This window comes from Anopheles merus, unplaced genomic scaffold, assembly GCF_017562075.2.
Source record: "Anopheles merus strain MAF unplaced genomic scaffold, AmerM5.1 LNR4000021, whole genome shotgun sequence".
In the NCBI taxonomy this organism is placed as follows: domain Eukaryota; kingdom Metazoa; phylum Arthropoda; class Insecta; order Diptera; family Culicidae; genus Anopheles; species Anopheles merus.
Window position 1 is genome coordinate 1 of NW_024427601.1, and position 21,823 is coordinate 21,823.

Consider the following 21,823-nt stretch of genomic DNA (forward strand, 5'->3'; position numbering starts at 1 on the left):
GAGAGCTTTCTCAGTTCCTCTGTACTGTTGTATGGTTTCGCATTGAAGTTATGCATCGCTAGAACTAGAACGGCGATACGATTGTTTAAATACTAAACTCCAACGGAAACCACCAGTACTGAAGCAAGTGAGATTTGAGTAATGGTCGTTGGTGTTGATACCCACGTATCTGACCACACGACCATTCATATAGATTTTTGCTCAGAAAGTTAGAAGGCTATATAGGTCATTAAGATGAAACTTGTCGAAACACATTGCAAGAAAAGGATAGCAATATAATGATGAGTTGTAATACCGCCATCTATTGATCAAACCAATGAAGCTGTGAAGCTTTCATTTTTTTCCTATGGATATTCAATTTCCAGTCGTTTAAGCTTAATCTGTGGCGCTTGGGATATTTTTATTATTTTTGTTATTTTCTGTATATGTTGTGTTTTGAATCATTTTTTTTTGAATGTTTTTTTAATACTCCTGTTTATTCTATTTTGTGTGTTATCTGATATTTTGTTTTTTGAGCGTATGTTTGTCCGTTAGTGAATATTCTGGCATACTCTGGCATTGTGATCTGCGTATTTTCTTGCCTCTCCATGTTATTTTGTTCACTGTTTTTATTTTTTGTATCTCCATCTCATCACACAAACACTGGACATTTTTGTCAAGGTATGGTGCTCTCCTCCACAAGATACGCATTTCAGGTTCTTGCACTCCTCAACGTGTACATTCTCACTACATTTGGCGCATAGTTTCCCTACCAGCATTAAACGGGCTTTGAAGGCATTCAAGAAGGCATTTAAGGCCTTAGTCGCCTTAGAAGGCGAATAAAGATTTCAACCGAAACTTTCACGGCTGTAACGGGTTCTCTTCGAAATCTTTCAACTTTGATTCAAGGAGAGAACAGATAGCTTGCCGCCATCTTAGCTTGTTTATATACTGAATTTGCACCTGTACCAATGTAAACTGCCAAATAGAGCAGTGATAACGCTTTTAGTTCCGAACCGAGAAAGCGTGTGTTCAATCCTGATTTTATGATCTTTTTTCTGCGTTTATTTCTTTTTAATTATTTTTTCTACTATAATTACTTTAAACAAAATTATGTGAAGCGAATTAAAATAATACCTTTTTAAAAAAACATAATAATTACACTTTGTTCACCGTTCATTATCAGGATGGGAGAAAAGAAATATGTATCTCTTTCCTTTATTTTAGTTATCGAAATGAGTTTGATATATTATCACCTTTCAATGAGTTGGTCTTTAACAACCGAATAATGTAGACCATCTTTAATAAAGTGAAATAGCTCAGAGCTTAACGCAAGAGAACATAACACGTAAATCGTGCTATCGAATCTCACGCTCATATCTGGGAACACTACAACAGTGCAGTGCTGAAGACGCTTGTAAGGTTTTCTTTTGACAGTTGCAATTTCAAATTTCAAATTAAAAGCGAAATTTTTCATTGACATATTTCAAAGGCATTTAATTACTGCTAAATGCACTGCTGATCGCCTTCAATTCGCCGGCGATTACAAGGCGATTAGAAGGCATTTAACGGAAATTTGCGGGTAGGGTTTGATCGTCTACACACTTTTTGGTGTGTCCTATTTTAGACATGTTCCACATCGCATTAGCTTCGGTATGTATACTCTACTTTTAACGGATACCAGCCGAAATCTATTTTCTAGGCAGCTTGGTCGTATTGAAAGTAATTACTGCCGTGCGTGTGTTTATTACTTTATTATTACCTTTTCTTTTTGTATTATTACTTCCGTCACTTTGTCCTCGGTGAGGCCTTCCATGATTTCGTTTTCGGTGAGGAATTCGATGTCCGGGCACCTTATTACACCTTTGCGCGTATTTAGTGTGGGATGTTCTTTCACTACAATTTTTGTTTCGTTTTCTCCCACCCCTATTTTTTTAGACGTTTAAGTTTTTCCGCAATTTTGCTTGAGTTCACTCTCACTGGTAGTTTTCCTCCTCTTATTCTCGTAATATTAGCATTGTTTTCTCGAACTATCAGCTATTCTGACAAGCATTGTTTTCTCTAGCATTGTTTTCTCCAACTATTCTTTCTATTCTAGGTTCCTCTGCGGATCCTATTTGGAAATCTACTCCTAATCCACTATAATAATTTAAGAGGGAAATTCCCCTCCGGGGTCGTTGACCCCCATCGTTTCGGTAATTCGTATGCTTAGTGTCCTTTTCACTTATTTCTTCGATTATTTCGTCCAATTCACAAAACATCACTCCACGTGTTCTATCTTTTGTGCTTTTGGTTCACTGTCCTTGTAAACGGTCTGCTCTCAAAATGGCACCTGTGGTCCTTCAAGATGCAATTGGTTTGTGGAACACGACATCGAACATGAAAAATGTATGGGATTTGACATGTTTGTCTTGTTTGTTTCTTTTCTGTCTGACCGTCCAAATAGACATACAGCGACAACGTCGCGCGCGACAAAAAGTAGCTCATTTTTGCAAACAGAGTTACTCGTCGCGCGCGACAATTTGCTTCATCCGAAATAATCGAATTATCTACTTTGTTTACAAGCCAGATTAATGCCAAACGCAAAAAAATAGATTTGAACACATTTAACCTATTTTTCAAATAAAAAACAAGTTGGTTGACTGAGTCAAATGAGCTACTTTGATCTACACCGAGTGAAATTTTGAGCTATTTTTCGTCGCGCGCGACGTTGTCGCTCTATGTCTATTTGGACGGTGACAGTGCACCACCATATGATTATATGGGTTTGTTCGTGTGGGATGTCGTGTTCGATTGCTGCTAGAGCGCCGCCTTACCGGCGCTCTAGCACCAATCGAACACGACATCGAACATGAAAAATGTATGGGATTTGACATGTTTGTCGTGTTGTTTGTTTGTGTCTGACAGTGCACCTCCATATGATTATATGGGTTTGTTCGAGTCGGATGTCGGGTTCGATTGGTGCCAGAGCGCAGCCTAACTCGGGAACAGACTATTTAGTGCTGGATAACATAATGTCATCATGGTTGCTACATAAAAAAAAAGTTGTAAGCTTCGATTACCTTCTACTGTTCCAATTCAATATTCATTTGTAGCCGGTTGTCCTGTTCACGGTTGTTGGTAAAGTAAATCTTTGTGAGGATATTCCGTACCTATCGGTTCGAGTTATCATGAAAATAATGCATGAAAAGCTAAATACTATAGAAGACACGGAAAGTATGTGGAAAACATTGATTATTACTTTTGCGGACATATTGCACGATCATGAACCGCATCTTGAAAAGATTCTGAGCATGATCCGTACCGATTACATACGATGATCCTGGTCTTTTTCCGAAAACATATTAAATGACGAAGAAAGACATCGGTGCAGATGCTCTAATTACTGGCTTATGTATCAAATTCTCAGAATAGCATCATTGGAAACTTATGAAAGGTAAAATAGAAATGTTAAGTATTTTTATCGCTCTACAGAGTTAATTTTTGTTTTCCTTGTTCACTCTTGCAGCATTTCAGAAAGTTATACCAGTTTACAAAAGGAAATTATCAAAGCTTCTTACATAAAACAACGATGGCTGGCTCTCGATACACTTAGAGAGTTTATTAAGCTATTGAACCAGATGAATGATTTTAAAAAGGGGTGCCGGAAGCAATTACTACTTTTATGATGCATTTCAGAACGTCACAGCACAAGGCAAGCAGTATATTTGCGAAAAAATTGAAATTAATTCCATGGCACGTTGCCGTTTGATTCGTTTGCATTGCCTTCATACCTTAAGCGAAGCCATTTCAATGCTGACAAATCAACAAGATGACGAATCCATCCAAGTTGTAAAAGAAACAATCTGCACAGTTCTGAGAACACTATCAGTTGGCAACATTGAGGAGAAAACAATTTCTATTATTTTTTTCCAAAACTATTTCAAACATGTTGTCCAGGCGCGTAGTGGCAGTTATCCGTTATATAATATGCTCAACATGATAAATCTACTTGTTGTTTCGCTAATGGGATATAATACGTGGCATTCAGCGATGCATTTGAATCGGCGAGAAGTAGACCATTTTGTGGATACATCAACGGAACTATTTAGTACACATCAGAGTGCACATCAGTCTTGGCCAGTAGTTCCAAGAATATGGCTTGATAAAATATAACAGAGCTACTATGTACAAGTTTGCTACCAGAACAGAAGTAAAGAATCTCGAAAATCGACACCAAGATAAATTGAAGCACACATTAATGGCACTATTGCAGAAGCTGAAACTTGAACCATTGCATACTGGTTATGTTCCCGAATCCATCAACTGGTTTGGAGCAAGTATGAAGCTTGATGATCATTTAGTAACTCAAATTGTCAAACAGATAAATAATGCGCGATACAAACAATTCAGTCAGTAAAAAACAGCCGATTAAAATATCAGTGCACTTGGAGAGCACAGTTTGGGCCATATTTCTAGTAAACATAGACGAAAACAGCAAGTTACTAAAACGCGCCTTAAATATGGCAAACAATATAGATTTTAAATTACATGCGCAGATGCCATTTTGCAGCGAAGAAGATACTGATTAAAAAATCAACAATTCGTTTTTTTCGAATCGAAATTAGAGCTCCTCGAAGTACCGTCACTGGTTGAATTGTTCGGCTCAAGGCAAATGGATTTAATAAACGCGGTCGTCAGTGTCATTCTTATTAACGATTGTTTGCTTCTGAATCAAAATCAGCAGCGCAATCTCTTCCAAATCTGTTTGCGCCTTTTGAGGCGAACAACTTTAATGGTGATATGAACCAACGATATTCCTGGGATACGCAAATGGATAATGAACTTTGTCAACACGTATTAGAACAATTTTGCAAATTAAGAACTAACAATCTGCACTCCGAAGTAGTAAGCTGCTGTATAACAAAAAAGTTAACGTCGCTGTTAACTTTCATTGCTAATACCGAACATGGCTACGCTATTAAACAAACACTCGTACACTCTTTCCAACAGTTGATATTGTCATCAAAAATCAATTTATTTGATTTGTTTGAAAACGTCTTTGTGCCACTGCTGTCAACCAATAAGGGTGATGCAGCACTGGCTGATATAGTTGGAGTGTTCTGTTTGTTCTGCTGCCTTCGTTCGAATTGCATAGCCAGTTTTCGTGTATTCCAGATTTCGGAAACAAAACGTAGTTTTCATTGCCGGGAATGTAATAACCGAACGGTCTCTACAACGCATTTGGAAGATTACTACATACAAACATCCTCTGAAAAGTTAATGGCAGAAGGCAAGTCTATTAACATAGAATCCCATTTGCGGGCCTTTTTGTTGAAAATATCGCACACGAATGAAGAGACAACGTTGCTAGCTATGACCAATTTCCTGCCCTGCGCTTTGAAACACTTGCCCTTGTTTATGATCGATGGAGAAATAGAATCCTGCTGGATACGATTATTTGGAAATAATACAGCTAAGGTTGGTCAACAACTTACTGAACACGTTTATGCTATTTTGCAAATTCTATCAGCATGCTTAGTCAATGAACCGGGACGATATGAAAATTTGATAACCAGTATGATGGAACAGTTATTCGGCATCATCAAGGGTGTCCATCATGACGAAAACAACATATGCCGAACAAATAATCGTAGTACGAATGGTTGCAGAATTTGGAAATGCCAATTCCCGTATAGCATTGCGTTGGAAATTTATAGACGTCAAGGAAACACTATTTCATTGTGTGCGTATTATGATTTATTTACTGATGCATCCCGAATCTCACGTCACTCATGAAGCATCGATTGTCATCACAGAAATGTGTGCACGACAAGACATTAGTCCTAACAAAGTTCTTTCCTGGTATCGTCACGACATTATTAAGCTAATGATGAGCATTGCCGTTAGCAATTATATATTGGCAGGAATTACACTGCACCAGTCGATAAGCATAGTGAGTTACACATTTGAAAGTAGAGATCCAGTGGATTTCGTTGGAAAGCATTATAAAACAATGATGGCAATGCTGTTGCCTTGGTGTCTTCGATCTTCAAAATGCGAGTATCTTCTACGAGAAATAGCTGTTATCGTGCGAAAAGATTTGGTGGCACTATTATCCACGTCTCTTCCTGACAATCTACATACTTGTTTATCAGCGAATCTGTTGAAGTAACCAACAAAGTATCGAGTACATCATGAGAATTACTGGTAATAGTTTTTTCATTTGCTTCATTCTGACATCAAGGTGAGATATGTATGATTTCTTTTATATCTAATTTATATTAATGTAAAGTTTAAATACATTTTGAACTATTGGTGGCATTATTTACTATTATCATATTCTAAGTAGAGTAATATGCCTATTTTGCAGAGTTTTGCACACTGCGTATAAATTGTTGTTTTCCAAATATTTATTAAATATCAAGATTGATGTTTAAGTCAGCATTTTCCTTAAATATTGAGCAATTGTGCCGCATATTCCAATATTTCATTTATTTAAGAGCATTTTTTTGTTTTTTCAAACACAAATTAAAAATTTTCGACTTTTTTCGATCAAAACTAAGATTTCGTATCTAAGAATTGTGCATCACAAAATAACATTTATTTCGTCTTATGAACCTCTTTTAGGGCCGTATATTTTGATTGAAATCAAACAAACAAAAAGTTGATTTAAGTTAAAAGTAAAAAAATCGTCAGACATTACGATTGTTACATGGGAGAGGGGGGGGGGGGGGGAGGTCAAACTTTTGTCACATAAGGTCTGGGTCTATGAAAATGTTGCGGAAACATCGATTGGACGAACCCAATCGGCATTATCGCGCAATTATTATGTGTATTAATCATTTTTCTCATTCTAACATTAAGAAAAATTTTCGCTCTGCCTCGCTCTTCTGTATTGGTCATTTTTTTTCTTACGACTTGGCTGTGTCACATAGTGTTGAGAGATTCAGGATTCGGAAGATTTGAAAATTCAATCCCTAGATAGATTCGATCCCGTTTATAGGATTTGAATCCCAAAAAGATTCCTTTGCGATTGCGATTTGATAGCGATTCGATTCTAGGGACTAACTATTCGACTAACCTTACCTTGTATGTATGAGTGTACGGCTTATCTTATATGAATATGGTGCATGGCTATAGCTATTAGTGAATATAGTGGTGTGTCACATACACATAGGATGGTTAACTCGAGAAACGCTATTAATGGGGGTTGAGAGAAACCACGTATCTAATTTCAAAAGTCGAATCACGCGGTTTTCAGTCAAAATACAGCAAGTGTTCGTGTAATGAATGAGGCATTAATGAGAAGTTATAATCACTAAATAAATTATTTTATTTGATATCAAATACAGGATTTCCCACTATTTATTGGCTGGTTTCCCTCAATTTGTGGTTGGTTCTCAGAGTTTTGTGGTACAATTGTATTGATATCCAATCGGGCGATACCAATAAATTAGGGGAACGAACCAAAAATCTTACGATACGATGAATAAATCGTGAGACGAGCCCAAAAAATTATGGGAACTGACCAATAAATCGTGGGAAACCCTGTGAAGGTCCGCGTGTCTCGGGAACCTGTACTAATTATGATATACACTCTTAAATTTTTTTTTTTTAATTTTTGCCGAGATCTGGACAACTGAGATCTCAACAAAGATCTCGGTTAAATTTCTGTTGCCGATATCTCGGTTAATGACATTTTGTTTTGATGTTTACGTTTAACCGAGATTTTCGGTTAGAGCAAATCGAGATTTCGGCTAAATATATAAACATTTTATTTTTATTTTAGTGGTTTTTTTTGCGTATCAAGTGGGATACTTCTGCAGCATGTTGCCACGATCGTGCCCCTTACTGTAGCAGGACGGCAGGAAGTCACCCTATTCTTATGAGAGTTCTGGTGTGATGGGAAGCGTAGGGACAGGCGCCGGTTCAACCGCCGGATTTGGCACAGCGTTTGGATGTGGCACAGGTACAGAAAAATGAGCCGGGCAGGGAGCGGGTACTGGTACAGGCACGGTTCTGTAAAGCGGACAGAGTGAAACAAGTCTGAGTGAATCCTGTTTGGGTTTCAAGTGATCGAGTGTTGATGCTAACCTCATGTAGGTGACCGGAAATGAATCCTGGAAGTCTGAACGGTCTGGCAAAGGTTGAACCAATCAGATTAGCTTCCACATCTGATCCTTGAATAGGGGGACTGCTCCGAGCGACGCTCTGAAGAGCACCGGCTGCGTGAGCTGATGGAGTTTCCTAGCCCCAACCCCGCTCCATACCCGTGCTAGATCGCACGCTACTGATGCTCGGGTTTTTTCACGCTGAGAGACTCATTTTCACTTATTTTTTTACACTTTTAATTTTACAACACAACATCACTCCGAAAGGTTTTCGTTTCAATAGCACGAGATTAACAGAATGGAAAATAACAGATAGAATACCGAGCCTTGGCTAATCCAAATACTTACTTACTTATCCGGCACTACAACCGCTTTGCGGTCTTGGCCTGCCTCAGGAGTGTCCGAAACCGCTCACGGTCTCGCGCCTTCGTCTGCCAGTCCGTTATCCCGGCCTTAATGGCGGACGCCTCCACGCCATCTTGCCACCTCAATTTGGGCCTACCACGCCTCCTCTGTCCTTGTGGACGGCCTAAAAAGACTTTACGGGCTGGGTCGTCCGTTTCCATGCGTATAACATGGCCAGCCCACCGGAGCCTGGCGAGCTTTATACGCTGTACGACAGTGAGGTCGCCGTACATCTCGTATAGCTCGTCATTATAGCGGCTCCTCCATTGTCCTTCCACACATACGGGGCCAAGTATCCTTCTGAGCATCTTCCTCTCGAACGCGGCTAAGAGGGTTTCGTCAGATTTGGACAGTGTCCATGTCTCAGAGGCGTATGTGAGTACTGGTACTATATAGGTACTATATAGTCCCAGCTTCGTCCGTCGCGACAGGTTCTTTGAGGTAAACTGCTTTTTCAGGCTGTAGAATGACCGGTTGGCAGCCAGCATCCTTGCGCGCAACTCAGCTTCCATGCTGTTGTCGTTGCTGACCTTTGACCCAAGATAGGTGAATTGTGGGACGACTTCAAAAGTGCGTTCACCTATCTGTACGTCACGCCTACGTAGATTCGGATTATTTATTGGTAGGTCCGCTGATGTTGCCACCATCAGTTTGGTCTTTGCCTCGTTTATCTGCAATCCGAGGCTCTCTGCCGCCTGCTCAATCCCTTGGTAGGCTTCTGCTACATAGGAGAGCCGCAGACCAATGATGTCTATATCGTCAGCGTATGCCAGGATCTGGGTTGACTTATAGAAGATGGTTCCCGTAGTCTCCACCCTCGAGTCGCGGATGGCCCTCTCTAGCGCCAAGTTGAATAGGAGACAGGCAAGCCCGTCCCCCTGGCGCAGACCCTTGGTGGTAGCAAAAGGTCCTGAGAGTTTTCCATCCACCCTCACCTGGCATGTGACGTTGGTCATAGTCATTCTAACTAGCCTTATCAGTTTGGCCGGGATTCCAAATGAGCTCATAGCGTCGTACAGTTTTACCCTGGCTATGCTATCGTATGCGGCTTTGAAGTCTATGAAGAGATGGTATGTGTCGTTTTTGTATTCAGCCATCTTCTCCAAGATCTGCCGCATGGTGAAGATCTGATCAGTGGTTGATTTTCCGTTTCGGAATCCTCTTTGATAGTTTCCTACTATCTCTTCGACGTGCGGGACAAGGCGATCCTGAAGGATCAGGGAGAATATTTTATAGGCGGTATTCAACACCGTAATACCCCTGTAGTTGTTGCAGTCCAACCTGTCTCCCTTCTTGTATACGGGGTAGATGATGCCGAGATTCCAATCACAAGGCATCGATTCGCTATCCCACACCTCAGTAACAATTTGATGAATCTCGTTTTCTAGTCGTGCACCTCCATTCTTGACCAGTTCAGCTGCAATTCCGTCGGTTCCGGGTGCCTTGTTATTTTTCAGCCGACGGATAGGCTTTCGTGTTTCTTCTATGCTAGGTGGCAGTAGCATGACACTATCTGCTAGTGGCGCTTCTAGCTGTTCGTTTAACTGGTCGTTGAGTAATTCATCAAAGTACTGAGCCCACCGCGAGAGGACCTCTGGCTGGTTACTAACCAGATCTCCATCCTTGTTGCGACAGCAGGTTACCTTAGGTACCACGTTGTTTCGGTGACCTGCTATCGCTTGGTAAAACTTTCGTGTCGGTCCGTACGCCTCTCTGGTTTGCTCGAGTTCCCGCATGTTTTGCTCTTCCAAAGCATGCTTCTTAGAGCGGTGAACTCGTTTCTCTTCGCGTCTGAGCCGTGAATATTCCTCTGCGCATGCCCGCGTTCTATGCCGTTGCTGCATTGCTCGGTATGCAGTATTCTTACGTTCGGTCACTTGTCCGCATTCATCGTCGAACCAGCCAGATTTGGTGTTGCCACGACGTGGTGGGAGTATATTTCTTGCACAGTTTATTATTGTTTTTTTAGAGCGTTCCACCTCTCGCTCGTAGTTTCATATCTGTTTTCTGGTAGTAGAGACTCGTCTAAAGCGGCTTTGAATTCCTGTTGGACAGTAATGTCCCTTAGAGAGTCCGTGTTGAGCCGAGGCTGCGTGTTTTCTCAATCCAAATAGTAAAGCTGAAATCTCGGTTATTTTGACGGATGAGCTCGGTACAGCTGTGTTAACGTATGTTCTCGGCATGTTGTGTTGCCGAGTTTCGGTTCAAATATTTATTTAACGGATTTAAGGATTTCGGCAGTTTTTTTAACCGAGGTCGTGATATATTTTTAAGTGTGTTAGTACTGACGTAGGAGCAACGAAGGGAGGCAGACAGGAATAATTTTTAAAGCGTGCACACCAGTCGTTGAAGACCACGCAGATGACGGGTACGTGTGTATCCCGCACGGGTTTTGCGCGGGCAGTGTGATTTGTGTGAGTATGTAAACATGTATGTGCGAGTAAAGAGGTAAAAATAAAGATCGAATGTGTGGAATGGAAAAAAGAGAGAGCTGAGTTTGTTTTGGGAGAAACGAGAGAATGAAAGAATTTGATTGAGAGAATGATTGGAATTGACAATTGAAACGAGGATTCTTCTTCGTGACTTAACAACCTTCGCGGTTATGCCGGCCTAAAAAAAGATCTCGCTACTTTTTATGTACTACTCACCCGAATAGACCGTCATTTTGCTACCCCAGAAGGACAGACGTAAAAACTTAACTCGGGATCGTCGCAATAACGTTGTATCCCATTACTGTGACGACAATAGTGTGCGTGCCATTCGATTGATTTGATGATAGTAGCAAGCGATTCGCAAGAGACGACACGCTATTGCAAGCAAATGGCCCGAGAAATAACTGTAACGCTGTAAACGGGTGTTATACCAATCCAATTCCTTTCAATCCCAATCCATTTCAAATAAATGGTAGATGTAGTTGATACATTCAGCCATTTTTTTGTCAGAATTGACCACTGGTAATAATTTTTGTTCCTAATTTGTAGGACATGCGTAATAATTTAAACATCACATAATATGTGGAATATAATGATCAATTTGATGATGATACAACATCTACAGCCAAAGAAACATTTCCGAAAAGAAAGACATATTTATGGAGGATCAGGAAGATGGCTGGACGAAAAACGCTTATGATGATGGTGATGCAAGAACATTGGAAACCGTGCCGAGGATCCGATTATCAGAATCTTTTTGAATTTGATTGCTGCATGCAACAACTATTCTTTTTTTGTTTCATTTAAAAATTAAAAATGAATAAAAAAAAGAAAATCTATTTTTTTTCAATAAACTAAGCTTTTGAAGGGGGGTGGGGTTCATCTGTTATGTATTTTGGGGGAGGGGAGGGGGGTTCTTCCAACATTAAAGTTTATTACACTAGGGGAGGAGGGGAGCCGGCTCTGCTCCGACAGCTTCGGAGCAGGCTGCGCTCCGACGGCTCCGGAGCCGGCTCCCATAACCTTTTGAAACATTCCATCGAGCGGATGAAGTTTTTCAGCGGTCGACAAAAACGGCCCACGGGTCAAATGCGGCCGCCGCATCATTAATCCGGCCCGCGAAAAGATAACCTAAAAGATTCCAAAATCAGACATATCTTCTTTTTCAAATTCGTATAACTTTAATTCGAATACAAATTACTGAACATCTTAGAATGACATTTCATACGCTACCAAATTCGATTTACAGGGTTTACCAGCATAATAAACAACTGTCCACTTGTTTATAACAATAGTCGTTTTGAATAGACACCACTGTCCACCACTTGCTCACACGTCAGATGGTGTAAGCTACTCTGTCCAATTTAATTACACAATTTTCGCCTTCGATTGCACAACGGTCGGATTCGGCACGGTTTCTTGTGGTTGTTTTTTTTTTTTATTCAGGAGTAACGGTCCAAAAAGGCCGTATTGTTTTGTGGTTGTTGTATAATTAACAAAATTAATGTTTTGATTTATTGAAATGTATGGTTTATACTGCATATTGCTTGAATAAAAGAAACGTGTTTGAAAATGTTTGGTTTTTGCAAAAAAAATTCCCAACAAAACAAACTGTGCCAAATCTGACAGTTGCTAATCGAAGGCGAAAATTGTGTTATTGAATTTATTCCATACCTGCCCTTTTAAACAGAGTAGCTTACACCATCTGACGTGTGAGCAAGTGGTAGACAGCGGTGTCTATTTAAAACGACTATTGTTATAAACAAGTGGACAGTTGTTTATTATGCTGGTAAACCCTGTAAGTAACATGGATTGATGGACTAATCAACATGGTCGAATACAAATTCTACTAAATTTCTACGCTAATTCCTACGGTGTACATTTACGGTGCTTTGTTGGCTGGAACTGGAATTTTATCCGTTCCATACCTGAACCAGGTCCAAGTATTGTTCCGAATCCATATCCGGAACTGTTCCTGGAAATATTCCCCTAAATGAAAGAAATCGGAAGCTATTTCTGGATCAGCATGAAATCATGATCGATTTCAGGTCTGGTATGTGTTCAATATCAGTTCCAGGTTCATTATGGGTTTACTTTCAGTTCCATGACCGGTTTAGGTTCGTGAAAGGTTCCAGAACCAGTATGTGTTTAGCGGGTCGCGGTATCAGTTCCAGGTTCTTTATGGGCTATCTTCAGTTCAATGACCGGTTTAGGTTCGTGATAGGTTCCGACCGATTAGGAACGGTTAGGACCGGTATGGGTTCATTATTGGTTCCACGGCAGATATTGGTTCATGATCGGTTCCACGGCCCGTAAAGCTTCATGCTAAGCTCCAGTACCGGTATAGATTCATGATTGGCTCCAGGGCCCGTATGGGTACATGATTGGTTCCAAGGCCGGTATGGGTTCATTGTCGGTTCCAGAATCAGTATGGGTTCATGATCGGTTCGAGGACCAGTATGGGTTCATAGTTGGTTTCAGGACCTGTATGGGTTGATGAAAGGTTACAGGGCCCGTATGGGCTCATTATAGGTTTCAGGACCCGTATGGGTTTATGATCGGTTCCGAGACCAATATGGGCTCATGACCGGTTCCAGGACCAGTACGGGTCCATGATAGGTTACAGGGCAGGTAAGGGTTCATGATCGGATCCAGGACCCGTATGGGTTCATTATCGGTCCCAGGACTCGTATGGGTTGATTATCGGTTCCAAGACCCGTATGGGTTAATGATTGGTGTCAGGGCCGTTTAGGATGAATGATCGGTAACAGGACCAGTTTTGGTTCATGATCGGTTCCACGGTCCGTAAAGCTTCATGCTAAGCTCCGGATTCATGATTGGTTCCAGGGCCCGTATGGGTTCATGATCGGTTGCATGGCCCATATGGGTTCATGATCGTTCGCAGTGCCCGTATGGGTTCATGAGCGGTTTCAGGACCAGTATGGGTTCATGAGTGGTTTTAGGACCAGTATGGGTTCATAATTGCTTCGAGATCCAGTATGGGTTCATGATTGGTTCCAGGACCAGTATGGTTTGATCGCACGGTCACGACAACCCAGAGAACAAATGTCGTGCGGCGTTGCTGGCGCCCGCAACAGTAACACTAACATTGCTTCCATATGAAAATAGGAACGAATATTTAAAAAACGGATTGTTATATTTACAAGTACGACTATTACCCACTCTTGCTTTTCAAGAGGACAAAGATTGTCAAGGAGCTTTTGAAAAAGGAATCAGTTATCAATTTGTCTGACATTGCATTGCTTGTTCGTAAAGCTTGTAGTAGTTACTGAATGTACGTTTGTTTTAATATTTGTTCAGTCGTTAAGGCTTTTATATCTTCCCTAGATATCCTCAATATTTTTTGCAGCATTGGAGGAGAGGTTCTTCAAGAAACGATATTGCTCTTGCTCTGTTGTTTTGCCCTTTTAAACAATTTTGCGCACTATGTTGTCGATCCGTAACTGAAAATCTGTACGATTTAATAACAGTTTTTAAATAATAGAAATTTGAACCTTGCTTGGATGATATACTCACAGAAAAACTGTACTATAAGCTCATAATGATATCATTAATATCATTAACCAATAACGTAGACGTGACGTAAAGCTAGGTGAACGCATTTTCTAAGTCGTCTTAGAAAAGATATCTCGGGTCATTAACGATATAACATGGAGGTCGAGTTTCGCGCAAGGATGCTGGCTGCCAACCGGTCATTCTACAGCCTGAGAAATCAGTTCACTTTAAAGAACCTGTCGCGACAGATAAAGCTGGGATTACATAGAACCAATATAGTATTGGTACTCACATACGCCTCTGAAACATGGACACTGTCCAAATCTGTTCCATGTTCTACGCATGGAAACGGACGATATAGCCCCAGTTAAGTCTTGTGATGGGAAAAATGAAGTTTTCTGGATTCGATTCCAGATAGTAGGTCCCGCATCAGTTTTTGGAATCGGCTCCGTAATCATAATCGCTTCCGGAATCAGTTCCGGAATCGGAATCGACACCCGAACCGGAATTGGCTTCGAAATTGGAGTCTGTTCCGGTATCTCAATAAGAATAGTCGTTTGGATCCAATGATTCTACGTATTGACAGCCGCAAATAATCCATTCTCATGGTGATTCTCGGAGTGATTTCGCTTCTGGAACTTCTTATTTCAATCCAAGAACTGATTCTCATTCCGGAGCTAATTCCAATTCTGGAGTCAATTCTGATTCCGTTGCCGTAGCAAATTGCGATTCCTATCTCGGAGCCGTTTTCGATTCCGGAGCTGATTCCGATTCCGGAATCGGTTTCAAAATCAGAATCCATTCCAGCATCGGAATCGGCTTCGGAATTGATTCCGAACACGGAATCGGCACAGGGTAGGGTCTAATTCCGAGCTCCCACCACCCATACTTCTGAGACAAGCCAAGACCGCAAAGCGGGTGTAGTGTCGGATAAGTAAGTTATTCTTATAACATTTTATAGCGTAACAATGTATGTGCAAAAATAATAAAAAAAGTGATTAATTCTCCTGGCCCGCGACTCTCAATCATTTAGTAAATTTGGCCCTTTCCCTAACAAGTTTGTCGACCGCTGAGTAGTCCATGATATTATTCGAAACCCTGTATTGCACAGCCCAAAGCCTCCTATTTTTGAACGTTTACACCGTTTTGTTTACAATTAGCATTCGGCAACAGGTGCAGTTTAGTACTAATTTTGCAAATTCCAGCTTTAATCAAGGACAAGCATGTAATGAAACAGCGTTATGCATTTTCCAAAATACTGTTTCATAAAAAAATATCTATTTCTAGACTGTTATTTTTTTTTTGTTTGTTTATTTCAGTGTGTTGGAAAGTGTTCAATAATGGATAATAAAGAGTGCAATAATAGAATTTTGAATTTGTGTAACTGTGCAACAATTGGATTTTTGAATAGATGTAAAAATTAGATGCATTTTTTGGCATTATTCTTCACCCTATTGTTTCAATGAGTATCTAGGACATTTAACATAGCCTTGGCCTTTTTTCTTACCAAAATCTTGAGCAGAAGTTAACTAAAATGCTAATGTTTTTTCTTCCATTATCGCTTTTCATTGCAGAGAACAGTATCGGAAGTTTTAATTTACTACCACATCAACCCAGAGTGTGTAATGCACGCATTTCGCAGTTTACTTTCCAATGATAGTGATAATGACGAGGTATCAACAACTCGAATCGCGGAATATATTGCTGAAAGGTTTTTAGGAGTACTAGCAAATTTAGAAGCAACACTTGTTAATCCAGACGGAGAGAAGTTTCTCAAGCGATTAGCGCTGCTTAGTCTGGGTGACATTATTCGGTTGCTTGGTGGGGAACACATAACACCATTTCGGTTCAAAGTCATTGCTGTGCTCCGAACAGCATTAGCTCTTCCAGAAGGATCGGCTTTAGCAAAACATTGCGTTAATACGTGGCGTATTTTTGTATGCACGGTAGATGTGCGACAATTAGGTTCACTTTTAAGTACAATATTCGTTACGTTGGAGCCATTAATTGATACATACAACGAAGATATTGGATACATATTTCGATACCTGGTCATAGAGAACAATAGTCTACTTGGGAATAGTCTCTGTGATCTGTTTTTATAGAAGATACTAATGTAGCAGAAAATATTAAAAAAATAGTGGCATCGCGTATTCCAAAACACCACGATGAAATAGGAAGCGACCAATTTGTTACCCGCCTTGAAGAACTTATTCGACATAGCAATCATGAAAATTTAAAAGTACGAGCATACGCATTCTCCTACTTATGTAGACTTTGTGAACATGGCCGGGCAGAGCTAAATGAAGCTATTTTGGGGCAACACCAAAGCATAAGCCTTACCATAATAGCTACAATGGTAGAAACGCTGACACGTGGACTTAGTGAACAAGATGTAATACTTCAACAACGAGCAGCAGAGTGTCTTGGAGAGCTAGGAGCTTTGGCACCCAGTCATTTGCCACCTAATTATGCTCCGACCGGTGTAGGTTTCGCATTGAGCATTCATTCCGACTGTTTTGCCATTATCGCCTTGCGAGAACTATGCCGAGCATACCAAAGGCAAAAAGATTCAAAGTTTGTCGATAGTTTTTCACTTGCCATACAGGAAATATTAAACGAACGAGGTGTCTCTCCAAAAGCAGATAAAAAACGAGAAATATGGGAAACCATCCCAGAACGCTTGCGACCAATAATGGAACCGTTACTAACATCATGTTATACTACAGTTTCAAGAGCATCGCAGACAGCAGTTGCACATCCGGTATTTAACAATGTTGGATCAAGTCACGAATGGTGTTACCAATGGGCGTGCCAAATGATTGAATATATAACTGTTAATTCAACTCGTAACCTTCTACGAGCTTTTAAGCCAAGCTTGCGATGTGATAGAGGAACTCTTATGTTGATGTTACCTTACATACTATTACATTCATTACTACTTTGCGAAGGGAATGATAAAATACAATTTATTGTAGAAGAACTTCATGCCGTTTTCAACGGAGCCATTGCATATTGCGAAAGTTTTACCACGATTCCTGCTGCGAACCGAGCAAATGACAAAGTAGATATAGAATATACATCTGCAAATAGATTGATTGTATGCATGACTCAGGAGCGGCATGATACATGTGGCAAAGAGCTGGCTTTGCAATGCGCTAAATATGCGTTTGGGTTATTTGATTTCCTCGAACGATGGAAAAGACAGTACCTCAAGGATGTTACATCAAAAGATAAAGATCTTCATAATTATCAGCATAATTTTGCTGTGGTTAGTACATTCCTAAACAACTTTGATAGCAATCTATTGGCGCAAGTAAATTTTAAATGTCATGAATATGCTAGAGCATTACAATACGTAGAACACAGTTTGAATGGCGAAGATAAAAGTATAAAACTACAAAAAAAGTTATCATTCTTGTGTGAACTTTATTCATACCTCGGAGATACAGACTCGGTGGAAGGTGTTATGGCTTTGAAAGCAACAGAATCAACCTTACACGAGTTAATTCTATATCATAATGCTACAGGTCGATTGCAAGAAGCTGTGGCGTGTTACGAGAGGTTATTACAACTTACTAATATCCAAGAACAATATCCAAGTCTTAATTTTTTAAACAGTATGATCGAGTGTTATCTACGGCTTGATCAACCGGAAACAGCATTACTACTTGCAGAAAGTTTACTGGTTCGATTTCATGATACGGCCCTACATAAACCTCTACTGGATATACAGGCAGAACCGCTGTACCGACTAGGAAGATTCGAAGAACTCGAAGAATTGCTACTTCAAAGGCGAGCTGATCAATTGAGTGGAGCCATCGATGGTGAATCACGTCACTGGGGAGTTATTTGTGGTTCACTTATTATTGAGTTTCGACAACCGGATTATGCACGATTTTGTTCAGAAATACAACGAGCCCGAAGGTATGTGTTTCAGGGTAGCTGTAGTGAACGTTCTAGTTCTCGTTCGTTAGATGAACAGCTGGGTACATACGAAAACCGTTATGATCAGGTGTTAAAATTACACATCATCCAAGAGTTTGCTAAATGTGGACATATAATGCACACTCTGCGCACTCTACAAAAAGGTCAACGTAACGACGAACTTATTACAGCATCCACTGTAATTGTTGACCTTCAGAAGCTTGTTGCAAATATGAAAGCTAGGCTAGAAGTATTACAACCGAATGCTGCCACAATAGAACCAATCCTTAGCTTGAGGCGCATACTTCTGAAGGAAATGAGGCGCACGATAGACGAAATAAATTGGGAAAAAATCGACGACGACCAAAATGTTAATCGTCTGCGTCATTTGGTTGATCAAACGATCGGACAACTTTGGATGAAAAGTACAGAGTTAGCATCGCGAGCAAATATGTACCAGCAGGCATTATTGTATATTTTACATGCAGAAAGCTATCGTCCTCCTGATCTTTTCATAAAAAATGCCAAATTGCTTTGGGATCGACGAGATATAACAGGGGCATTAAAGGTTCTTGAAAGAGGAGTGAATGAAATATTGGGCGATGTCCCTGTTTCTTCGGTTGGTAATAATCATATAAAAACAACACCCAAAGAGATTCGTTTCATACAAGCAGAAGGTAAGCGTCTTATTGCTACATACAATGCTGAGGCGTCTAATATATCAGCAACACTCAATCGACGTTATTTCAAAGAGGCAGTAGATATGAACCCGGAAAGTGAAGTAGCATTAGTACAACTTGCACAATACGTCGACAAATTGTATAGCTCGTGTCCAGCAGTCGAGCAAAATTCAGCAAATTGCTGGGAAATGCTATTTGAAGTAATGAAGTGTTATGGCAAATCAATGATGTATGGATCAAACTATATTTATCAATCGATGCCACGCGTATTAAGTATCTGGCTTGACTCTACTGCAAAGACGATACCAAAATCAAGTGAAGGCATTAGTACTTCCTTGAATATGGCGCGAAAAATCGCACAGTCAATGAATAAATTGGCAAGCAAGTTCAAAGATACATTATCGCCGTATTTTTTCTTTACTGCTTTTTCCCAATTAATAAGTAGAGTTGCTCATCCTTCCCAAGAAACGTTCATAATATTGAAAGCCATAATTGTCAAATTGCTCCTCTATTATCCTCAGCAAACTCTATGGATGATTCTGAGCGTATATAAATCATCTTATACCATCCGGGTACGGCGATGTGTAGAAATATTTAACGATCGTCAGTTGCTGCAAGTAGAGAACATGCAAAAGTTGATAAAAGACTTTAATGGATTGGCTGAACGTCTTATCGAGCTTACCAACAAAGAAATTCCGGGAAATCCAGGAGGCATCAGACATTCAAAACAGGCAAATGTTACAGTTTCTATCTTAGTGAAAGCTTTACCAAAACTGCTGGCTGATAAAAACTTTTCAAATATTTTGATTCCCATTGAAAGATGCATACAACTAGTGCTGAATAAAAATACAGGGATGAATTTTCAACCATACCCTACAAATGCTATATATATTGCTGGAATTTCCGAAGAAGTGACAGTGTTGCATTCTTTGCAAAAACCTAGGAAAATTTCACTCCGAGGCCATAACGGCAAGCTTTATACAATGATGATGAAACCTAAAGATGATCTGCGAAAAGATTTCCGTTTGATGGAGTTTAATGCAGTTGTTAAGCAATATTTATCGCAAGATCCAGATGCAAAATTCCGAAGGTTACACATACGCACATATGCTGTTCTACCTTTAAATGAAGAGTGTGGTATTATTGAGTGGATATCAAATCTGAACACATTTCGCGGTATCGTATGCACGTATTACAAACAGCGTGGACTGGGAATGACGGCGAAAGAATTGAGAAACTTTAATTATGAGCGCACAGAACCGCTTGCAAAGAAACGGCACGCCTTTGAAACTATTCTTGTTCCGCGGCATCCACCGTTATTTAGTGAATGGTTTCGAGATTGTTTTCCAAATCCCCATAATTGGTTTCAAGCTCGTTCGTCGTACATAAAAACTACTGCAGTTATTTCGATGGTTGGTTACATATTAGGGCTTGGAGATCGCCATGGCGAAAATATTCTGTTTGATTCTACTAACGGAGATACTGTGCACGTAGATTTTAATTGCTTGTTTAATCGAGGAGAAACATTCACAGTTCCAGAGTTAGTGCCATTTCGCTTGACTCATAATATGGTAGATGCAATGGGACCTCTCGGAGTGGAAGGGCTTTATCGGCGATGCTGTGAAATTGTTTTACGAATTCTTCAAACCCATGCATCAACATTCATGTCTGTATTGAAGCCTTTTGTTTACGATCCCATGGTGTCGTGGAGCAAGATGACGTTTGCTCAAGGGGAATCAAGCGAAAGGGATAGCTATTTAGAACGAACCGATCCCCAAGCCATGCACAATGTGTTAAACATTGAAGAAAGACTAAAAGGCTATGTAAAAGTTAATGGTAAATTGTCACATAATCCACTATCCATTGAAGGGCAAGTAAACCACTTGATTAAGGAGGCAACAGACATAGACAATCTAGCACAAATGTACATTGGTTGGTCTGGATACACATAACAAACAACAGCTAGAAATCATTTCAATTAAACCGAATACATATGTCTTTTCTGTACTAATAACGATGCGTGTTCTACTTTAATTAATCCAACAAAATGAAATTTCAATCGGTCAGTGAAGTAGAGTTTTCCCCGGTACCAACCCTGGTACGAAAATCCATACGATGTCGGTCTCATCGGGCTCTATCTGGGCGCCGATTAACCTTCGTTTCTCTGACCAAAAATACACCCTCATCTTTATGACCACCTACCCGGGTAGGTAATACATTTTAGAAGGGAATTCGTATTTTTATTGGTAAAAAAAATGTCGTATTTAACTTATTCTATGCAGCTATAATAACAATACTTCTTTTTATGTTATAAATTTATGAAGTATGGCTTTTAGTTACATAAATTGATTGCATAGCAATTAGATGAACTGACACTAATACACCGCCATGTCTTCCCGACTGTCGGGGCAATCATTTCAATCTATGTGGCTTTAGAAGAATATTAAAGCACATTTAAAAAAATTAAAAAAATCTGAATTTTTTACCACTTTTTTAAAACATGTTTCTCTAGGTATTCTAATTTTTTTGGATCGATTCGATAATCCAATAAAAAATTATCATAAAAAAGAATAAGCTAAACATACCCGGGTAGGTGGTTATAGAAATGAAGGTTAAAAGAATCTCTTAGAAGCTCCGATCGGGCTGAATGCAAGAAACGTCGCGGCTGCGCGATAAATGTTGCATGCATGTGTACTACATTTTATGAACCTCCCTCGCTTTCTTTCGGATTGCAATGAGTCCAGACACAGTTAGAAATGCGTTTAACATATTTTCTTTTATTTCTCACATT

The 21,823-nt window shown here is 40.0% G+C and overlaps 1 protein-coding gene across 1 annotated transcript; it reads left to right on the top strand.

The window, feature by feature from the left end:
- The first annotated feature begins 2,971 nt into the window (after positions 1-2,971).
- LOC121601044 (serine/threonine-protein kinase ATR-like) lies at positions 2,972-21,559 on the top strand. The gene is given in 3 exon segments (XM_041929839.1): positions 2,972-3,026; positions 16,000-16,519; positions 16,522-21,559. Coding segments are annotated over 3 exon segments (5,016 nt in total). The 5' UTR covers positions 2,972-2,993; the 3' UTR covers positions 20,985-21,559.
- The last annotated feature ends 264 nt before the right edge of the window (positions 21,560-21,823 follow it).